The sequence below is a fragment of the Pan troglodytes genome, chromosome 1, assembly GCF_028858775.2.
Source record: "Pan troglodytes isolate AG18354 chromosome 1, NHGRI_mPanTro3-v2.0_pri, whole genome shotgun sequence".
NCBI classification, from domain to species: domain Eukaryota; kingdom Metazoa; phylum Chordata; class Mammalia; order Primates; family Hominidae; genus Pan; species Pan troglodytes.
Genome location: NC_072398.2, coordinates 52,129,301 through 52,139,179, shown reverse-complemented (window position 1 = coordinate 52,139,179; position 9,879 = coordinate 52,129,301). Strand labels below are relative to the sequence as shown.

Sequence of the window (9,879 nt, the reverse complement as noted above, 5' to 3'; positions counted from 1 at the left end):
CAGAACAAGAAACAAACAAAAAAGGGCAATCTAAGTTTCTGAATTAGGAGAAATATTCAGCAAATAAAAAGGAGAATAATTGTTGAGTACTGGGCTTCAAAAAAAATAGACAAGAGAAGATAGTGTTAATTCAACTAAAAATCGGCACTAGCTCTGTGAAAATTAACTCTGTGCTTACAAATAAATAACATCCCCTGGATTCAGACAAACCAATGTTTAAAGGTCAGAGAGATTAGAAGAAGCCAACAAAAGACTGAGATGGTGAAGCCTTTGAGACAGAAGAGAAACCAGCAGAATGTGGTGTTCCATAGACCATGTGAAGCAGGTATTTCCAAATGGAAGGGGAAAGTCATGAAATTTTTCTGAGTATTCAGTTTTGACCAATGGATTTGATTAGATTGAAGAAGGCATTGGTGACTGTTACAAGAGGGGTTTAAGCGTAGTGTTGGGAATGAAAAAATGAATTAAAGTAGAGATTGTAGATAACATATTGGAGTCATCGTATTATAAAATGAGAAGTGAATTAGATTACTAGAAAGAGATTTGGGTTCTGTGAACAATTTTTTGAGCTTTTGTTGTTGCTCTTCATGATGAAAGATGTTTGGTATGTTTGCATATTGGTGGAAATAATTTGGAAAATGGAGAAATTAATGATACAGGTGAGAAGGAATAATTGAAAGAGCAAAATCCTTGCACAGAAAAGATGGGATCAAATCTGGTAGAGACCATAACAAGATAGGAGTAAAGATCAACATCCAGTGAAGCAGGAGACAATGCAGAAAAGGATGCGTGTGAACAGCAGGTAGTTTTCTTCTGATTGATTCTATATCTAGATGAAAAAATAAATGAAGTCATTAGCAAAGCACAAAGTGAGGATTGGTGGTTAAGGAGGGAGATAATGAAAACAGGGGAGGGGAAAAGCAGTGTCGAAATTATTTAGGACCGTGTTCATTAATTTAAAGCAAGGCAAGTCAGCACAGTTGCCTTTGTTTTTTTTGTAGACACACTCTGCTGCTTCAATTCAGGCACAGGGCAGGTAGAGAATTTATTTGCAAAGGATTGAAGTTTTCTAATACTTGGATTACAGATAGAAAGGAACGAATGGGCAGGAGAGTGTGTGCAAGGGACTGACTTACAGTGATGAGCCATGGAATCTAATTTAGATGTGGTGGGAAGAGAGAAAATGAAGGGAAGAGAATAGTGAAAAAGTGTCAGGGTCATTGAATGTTTGGAACAAATTTAGTAGAGTAAGTGAGCTAAAAAGATTGTTGAAATGGTCTAGAGTGTGATGCTTAATATTTAGATACTTTAGGTAGTGTAGTAATTGGAAATGACAAGGTTTAGATAGACTAGAATCAATAGTGGAGACTACTAATAGCTCACAGGGACTTCTCTGGTTTCTTGATTGGACATAGCTATGTGCCTTCCCATTGACTTCTGAACCACCATAAGTAAGTTTCCTCTTAGTGAGATCATTAGGCTATTTCTCTAAATTTCCCCATTAAATGTTAAATTTCTCGCAGGCTGGGCACTTTGTTGCTTGCTTCAGCTAGTATCCTCTAGTCTTCTCTGATTGTTTCCCACTGTAATCTCTTTGTATTCAATAGGATCCTCGGGCATGGACCTTTCCAAGCTATAAAGTCACTCTTCTCCAGCAGGGGAGCAGAGCTTCCAGTCCACATAGCCTGCCTGCCCATCCAGGGTTCAACTTCTGAGCCACGGAATTGGGCTGCGAGACAGAGGTGGATGAAAGCATCCGCTCTCTTTTACTGAATTTTATGGAGACTTTCTGGAAAAAATATTTCCCAACATTATGCTGTTTGGCCAATTTCCAGAGACAACCAATGGTTACTTTTAAATTTTTATCCAGTTTTATTGCTGCCTTTTGGTGGGGAGTGAATATACCAAGACCCTCACATAGCCATTCTCGAAGTCCCACCTGAACAAAATGATTTTGAATTATAATTCTGTTCTTCAAACATTTCAGGAAACGTTACTTGGCAAAAATTATTCTTTTTTTTTTTTTTTTGAGACAGAGTCTCGCTCTGTCGCCCAGGCTGGAGTGCAGTGGCGCGATCTCCACTCACGGCAAGCTCCGCCTCCCGGTTTTACGCCATTCTCCTGCCTCAGCCTCCCGAGTAGCTGGGACTACAGGCGCCCGCCACCACGCCTGGCTAAATTTTTTTTGTATTTTTCAGTAGAGACGGGTTTCACCGTGTTAGCCAGGATGGTCTCGATCTCCTGACCTTGTGATCCACCCGCCTCGGCCTCCCAAAGTGCTGGGATTACAGGCTTGAGCCATTGCGCCCGGCCAGCAAAAATAATTCTTGTTTAGACCTTTTATAGTTTATGAAATATTAAAACTGTTAAGAAGGTACCTAATTCTTAGTGCCAGTTTTAAAAGGGAATTTACAACTACAAAAGTGATATTGTTGTATTAAGATGAGGACTGATGACTTGCACTTGCTTGCCTTTTGAAACAGCTGAACCCTTGGCTAGAAAAGAAAAAAAAAAAAACCCAGGGGCCGGCGGTGGGGAGCTTCCTCTCTCCTCTAAACAGTCCATTTCTGATTATTCCAAACTCAGAGACTCGGTGACTACAACAAGGAAATTGAACAGCAGTTATTTTGCTCAAGTAAATATTACATAACGAGTTGAGAATATTATTGTGAAGACACTGATTAGATACTATTTGCTTATTTCACACAACCCTCCATGAACTTTGATGTTTTCCACAAAGGGCTTTACTAAACTAGCTTCCCCTTAGTACACTGAAATTCAAAGTCATGCTTGTAACTGTTAATGAAAGCAGATTTAAAGCAACACCACCATCACTGGAGTATTTTTAGTTATATACGATTGAGACTACCAAGCATGTTGCTCTTATTCAGTGTAATCCTAATCTCATGGGTATCCACTGTTGGGGGAGAAGGTAAGTTGAAAACAGATCCGAATATTTTAGTTCCTTTTCAAATGTATTTATTGATTGTGTGTGTATATGCATACAAATATTTTTAAATGAATAAATAGCTGAGGATAATTTGAAGGGGTATCACAATATTCATCTATTTTCTGGAAATATTTTCCAACATGCAATTAGCAGGAAAATCGAATGAAATTAATTCTCTCCGTTCTCTAGTTTGCTAAGGGTAAATGGTCACCAAATAGATAATGTAAAAAGAAATCAAAGGAGAGAAAATCTGCTATAATAAAGATGACAAGGTGAAATATTAGTGTAATTCTGCATAAACTCTGCAATGCCACTGACTAGAAAAATCAACCCCAAAAAGATTTGGCCACCTTCATTATGTTTTGAGAATTTTATTTTCATAGATTTGATAATTTAAATTTTAAATGTTATTAAAATGAAGGAATTCTCATTTCAGCCTAATTATCATTCAACAGGGAAATATATTTTAATGAAACAATAGAAAATATTATTTTTATATATAAACCAGTGAACTGCCAAAAAATTGTTTCTTCTGAGCTCTTCCACAAATTTCAAAAGTGAAATAATATATCACTTCTTTATTAATACTATAAACTGATTCTTATAACATTATAAACTATCCCATTTTATTTCATGTGGAAATTAAAGCCACTATATCAAAAGAATTGCAAACAAAATCTCTAACAAGGTCTAGGATACTGATTAAACTATGTGTGTACGTGAAGTTTCAATCATTGTGCTATATACTCTTTGATTTCCAGAAAGTTTTTATTTTACTGCTTTGCTGCTTTCTAATGTTTACAGATCTTTAAATTTTTTGAACACTTTCTTCTCAGTCCTGACATAAGAGAAAAATATGAACCATAAAATGCTTTCTTTTTAAGATATGCCCTTACAAATGTTGCAAAACATTATTTCTATGGGCCTAAAATTCATTTTATTTTGTTTTCACTTTTAGTACTGAGCTATAATCACAAGAGTGTGATTGCATGAGTGTATTTGATTTTTCTTAAGTCTGTGTTTATGATATTTATTAAGTGGCTTAAACATCTGTTACAAATGGCATTACACAAGGATTTCTAAAGGGGGGTGGAAGCAGAGGAAGATAAGTGAAAATTATGAGAATAATATGTAGAATTTTGACAATTCCTAACCCCAAAAAACTTTCAAGCTTCAGTCCAGTCCCAGGATAAACTTTAGTGAAATTCTATCTAAAAGTTGTCTAGGTGTTAAATGACCTGTAAGTGTGTATTACACTTTTGTTTTGGTGTCTATTTAGAAACTGGCCAAATAGCAGAAATAACAGACGAAAGCAACACTTTTGTACAAATAGAAAACTGCATGTTTCCAGTAGCAAAACATGAATCAAGCAATATATTGTGCTTCATGCTGTAGCAAAGAAGCTGGAAGGAATATGACAACGCCACCCACCCCTCACTACTACTTAGAGTGTCCTAAAAGAAAAGCAAAATGTAAATAGGCAAATAAATTGCAAGGTTTTATATATAGGTAATTGTCTCTGTGTGAGTGTGTGTGTGTGTGTGTGTGTACACTCATACATCACTTAATGATAGGAAAACGTTCTGAGAAGTGTGTCTTTAGGCAATTTCGTCCTCCTGCAAACATCATAGAGTGTACTTACACAAACCTAGATTGTATAGCCTACTACCTAACTAAGCTATACGGCCTGTCACTCCTAGACTGCAAACCTGTACAGCATGTTACTGTACTGAATACTGTGGGCAACTGTAGCACAAATGTAAGAATGTGTTTACCTAAACATAGAAAAGGTACAATAAAAATACAATATAAAATATTAAGAATGGCAGACTTGTATAGGGCTCTTACCATCAATAGGGTTTGCAGGACTGAAAGTTGTTCTGGGTAAGTCACTGAGTGAGTGGTGTGCAAATATGAAGGCTTAGCACATTACCATACACTACTGTAAACTTCATGAACACTGAATACTTGAGCTAGGTAAATTTATTTTATTTATATATTTATTTCAATATTTTGGGGGGAGCAGGTGGTTTTTGGTTACATGGATAAGTTCTTTAGTGCTAATTACTGAGCTTCTGGTGCACCCAGGATAGACTAAATTTATTTTTAAAACTTTTCTTCAATAATAAATTAATTTATGATAAGCTTTCTACTTTATCAACTGAAAATCTTTTAACTTGTAACTCTTTTGTTTTAGCTTAAAACACACCTTGTATAGATGTACAAAATATTTTTTCTTCTATCCTTATTCTGTAAGATTATCTTTTAAATATTTTATTTATTTATTTACCTTCTACACCTTTTTGTTAAAAGCAGACACAAACACACACATTAACCTCGGCCTACGGAGGGTCAGGATCATCAGTATCACTGTCTTCCTCCTCGCTCTTGTTCCACTAGAAGGTCTTCAGGGCAGTAACATGCATGGAGCTGTCCTCTCCTATGATAACAAAGACTTCTTCTGGAATAGTTCCTGAAGGACCCGCCTGAGGATGTTTTACAGTTATTTTTTTTTAAATAAGTAGAAGAAGTGAACTATAAAATAATGATAACAACTATAGTACATTAAATACCTTAACCAGTACCATAGTCATTTATTATCATTATCAAGTATTGTGTACTATACATAATTGTGTGTGCTATTGTTTATATGACTGGCAATGCTGTAAGTTTGTTTATACCAGCATTGCCACAAACATGTGAGTAATACATTGGATTCTGATGTTGTGGTGGTCATCAGTTGATAGGAATTTTTCAGCTACATTATAATCTTATGGGACCACTGTGATATAAGTGATCAGTCATTGACCAAAACGTCATTATGTGGTAAATGACTGTATGTCTGTATATATACGTGTGTGTGTTTGTGTGTGTGTGTGTGTGTGTGTATCCCAGAAGAAATATATTCACAGTATTCTATCAGAATGTCGAGACAAGGAAAATTATTTTCTGCTTTTGGAGTGGGTGGTTGTGTAACGGCAGGCTTGCAAAAGGACGATAACACTCCTAGCACCATTGCGGATGTGCACAATGGTTATACGATGAATGTTGTAGAGCAAGTTCTGAAGGATAGGTAGAATACAACTGGATGGTGAGAACTAAGTTATTCTGGATAGCGAAGAATATGTAAGTACATATGCATGAAAATCAAGTACTATAATTTTGCAATTTTCAAAAAGCAAAGGATATTTAAAAGGAGTTATGATAGGTTAATACTATCAAGACACGAGGGAGTCTTTCCCTCAGTATCTTCTCCAAAACTATCTAATGTCAATTTTTAAACAGTTAGGTAATAAATTTAAGGTTTCACAAGGTTAAATACCACAAGAATTATTTCAAATATTGTGCAACATTAAATATTACTTCTAGGTAGTTAAAAAAGAGAAATTTCCCTTGATTTGTCAGCTGAATTTCTGCATGCTTTTTCTAAATAAGGTGAAAAACCAAACAATTTCTTATGCAGCAATGCTATATTCAGAAAATATCTTGAGCTAAAAAATGAGCACACTATATTGAGGAAATATCTTGAGCTAAAAAAGCATTCAAAGATAAAGTACATCAAATCCATAGAATGTACAATATCAAGAGTAAACCCTAATGTAAACTATGGACTTTAATAACAATAATACTGATAGTGAAGGGGGCTATTCATGTGGCAGGGAAGAGGAAGTGGTATATAGGAAATCTCTGTACCTTCCACTCAATTTTACAGTAAAAAAACTGTAAATAAAAAATTAAGTCTAATAAAAAATATGTGTATATATATAAATATATATACACAAGAAAAAATAGAGTCAAAACATGAATATTTCACCCATTTTCTACATTGTTTTACCATATCTTGCACCATAGTGCATATGGATGTATGTGTGAGTGTCTATATAAATATATCCAGTAGTATCCTCAGTATCCTTAGTATCCTTAAGGAATTGTTCCAGGACTCTTTTCACCCCCAGCAGATACAAAAATCCACAGATGCTCAAGTCTCTAAGAGAGAATGGCGTAGTATTTGCATATAACATATGCACATCCTCTCATATAATTTAAATCATCTCTAGATTATTTATAATATCTAACATAATGTAAATACTATATAAATAATTGTTATATTGTATTTTTAATTGCATTGTTTTTATTGTTTTATTATCTTTTTATTGTTTTTTCTTTTTCAGATATTTTGGACTTGCAGTATAATAAACATTTATATATACAGCATTTACCAGAATTTAGCTCTAATTTTATCTTGGTAGAGTTGTTCTTAGTGATTTTCTTATACTCTTTAAATTATTTCCACTGAAACCACATAAACTTTGTAACCAGAAAGTAATCAGAATATTAATAAACAAAAAATCAAATTACCTACCCAACATTTTTACTGCACCAGAAAAAAAAATAGGACAGATTTTTCTGGTGGAAATACCTATGACAGTTGATGAGAATAGAAAAAGAAATAAATCTGAGAGCTGAGAACAATCCTATCACTCCTCTACTGTACACTACATAGACCAGGGAGATTTGCCACTCTTACAGTCTGCCTTCATTCTTAAATTGTTGTGTGAGGATATTGTTCTTGAAGACATTGCAGAAGAGTTCATATTTCATATCATTCCAAAATATAAATTTTATATTCATTAACAATGACCTCGTCGGTCCGGCGTGGTGGTTCATGCCTGTAATCCCAGCAGTTTGGGAGGCCAAGGCGCATGGATCACCTGAGGTCAGGAGTTTGACACCAGCCTGGCCAATATGGTGAAACCTTGTCTCTACCAAAAATACAAAAAATTAGTCAGGTGTGGTGGCAGGCACCTGTAATCTCAGGTACTCAGGAGGCTGAGGCAGGAGAATCACTTGAACCCAGTGGAGGCTGCAGTGAGCCAAGATTTGCGTGATTGTACTTCAGCCTGGGCAACAAGAGTAAAACCTGAAACTCCCTCTCAAAAAAAAAAAAGACCTCCTCAAATACTCTTCTATTCTTATTTAGGGATCTTTCTTCATTCCAAATTAGTACACTGGAAAGCATTTAAGCTAAAGGCATTTAAGCTGAATGAAAAACAAAACTATAAATGAGATGACTAAAATATAATCTAGTGATTCATCGATGTAGCTCTTTATTTAATTCTTCAGTTTTGTGTTATTTTTCCCAGGAACACTTTGTGATTTTCCAAAAATACACCATGGATTTCTGTATGATGAAGAAGATTATAACCCTTTTTCCCAAGTTCCTACAGGGGAAGTTTTCTATTACTCCTGTGAATATAATTTTGTGTCTCCTTCAAAATCCTTTTGGACTCGCATAACATGCACAGAAGAAGGATGGTCACCAACACCAAAGTGTCTCAGTGAGTAAATGCCCTGTTCATTAAATGGATGTCATTCAGTGAATAGAGAAGGATGTGCCAGACAAGATCATAAGGTCTTGATAATCACAAGGGCAATGACCAGAGGAGCTGGAAAATTGGGAGATGTAGTCCTCCTATTTTGAGACGCCTCCTATGAGAATCAATGAAGAATAAATATATCAACTGTCTTGCATTACCTGGAAATGCCCTACATGTTGAAATACATTAATTTTTTTAAACTGATGATTAATATATTTGACTGCTAATATTTCTTTACTAATATTCATTTGGTAGCAGCCTGATCATAGTTTTCCTTTAAAATAAGTCATTTTGTATAGATATTCTGTTTTGAATTTACCATTCTCTTGCATATTGCGAGGTAAGGTTTGGTATTTTAACTTTTATATTTTCAATAAATCATTTATTTGGTCCTTCAAAGTGTAGCTATATTAATCCTCCAATAAATGTAGAGACCAGACTCCAATGATAACAGGTGCATTAAAAAAGAAAAACAATGGGAGAGAGAATAGATGAGGCAACAAAGGAGATAGTAATGGTCTTTCTCCTTTTGTAAGAAACATTTATGAGAATTGCGAGAAATATTTATATGAAGATATTGTTTTGGTGCTAGAAGAGTTTATAAACACAAGATTTTTATTATAAAAACCATACAGCAACAACATGAAATATTAACTTTCGTATATATATATATAGGAACAAAAAATATATTTCATCATTTATACGGTAGCATGACCCAAATTCTTTTGAAAATATTTACACATGATGTCAGTTTTCAAAGTTTTCCTTTCTTAATGAAATATTTTAAAATGCACTTTTTTTGCTACTTCCATCTTGTACATTAATCAATTTTTGGTCCTTAGGAATGTGTTCCTTTCCTTTTGTGAAAAATGGTCATTCTGAATCTTCAGGACTAATACATCTGGAAGGTGATACTGTACAAATTATTTGCAACACAGGATACAGCCTTCAAAACAATGAGAAAAACATTTCGTGTGTAGAACGGGGCTGGTCCACTCCTCCCATATGCAGCTTCACTAGTAAGCAAAATACCACTCTCTCAGTTTTGCTAATTATTTAAAGAAATAAATCTATAGTTTATAGATTAAATATAGGTTAAATATAGGTTTCACCACTACTTCTATCATTATTTATTTGATTTTCGGTTCCAATTGTGTCTAAGTAGATGTGCAATAACATAGTTTGCCTACCTATATAAATCAAATGTACATAATAAGAAGAAATATTAGAGAAGAATACACTTTGAAGATAATCCATTAATGTAACAACTGTTTGTTGTTTATATTGTCAGGTTAGTTGACAATAAATGGTTACAAAACTGAGGTATTAAAGTGCAAATTAGTCCAATTACAGTTAAAATGTCTTATAAGGGAGTTTTTAATATTTATCTTTATTTAAATTAATATGCTTGAGTCAATAAATCATTTTCTAAGTTGTAAAAAGTCCATACTTCTGAGAAGTATGTGTATTTATGAGCGGCTTAGAATTTGGAAAATGATTCTTTCAGAAGCCTGTGGTATAAATGATGGCACCTCACAGTCCTGTGTGAAC

The 9,879-nt window shown here is 34.4% G+C and overlaps 1 protein-coding gene across 3 annotated transcripts in view; it reads left to right on the top strand.

Annotated features, from left to right (window-relative positions):
• Nucleotides 1-212: 212 nt before the first annotated feature.
• Nucleotides 213-9,879, top strand: part of CFHR5 (complement factor H related 5) — a 34,582-nt gene continuing 24,915 nt past the window's right edge. The window contains exons 1-3 of one of the 3 annotated variants that reach the window (XM_024350755.3): nt 213-325; nt 8,095-8,289; nt 9,171-9,347. In XM_024350755.3, coding sequence (XP_024206523.2) covers nt 259-325; nt 8,095-8,289; nt 9,171-9,347 — 439 coding nt within the window. In that variant the 5' untranslated portion in view covers nt 213-258. Of the gene's footprint in view, nt 326-2,588; nt 2,933-8,094; nt 8,290-9,170; nt 9,348-9,879 lie in introns of those variants that run through there. The other 2 variants (XM_514078.8, XM_063794030.1) reach the window with 2 other exon arrangements.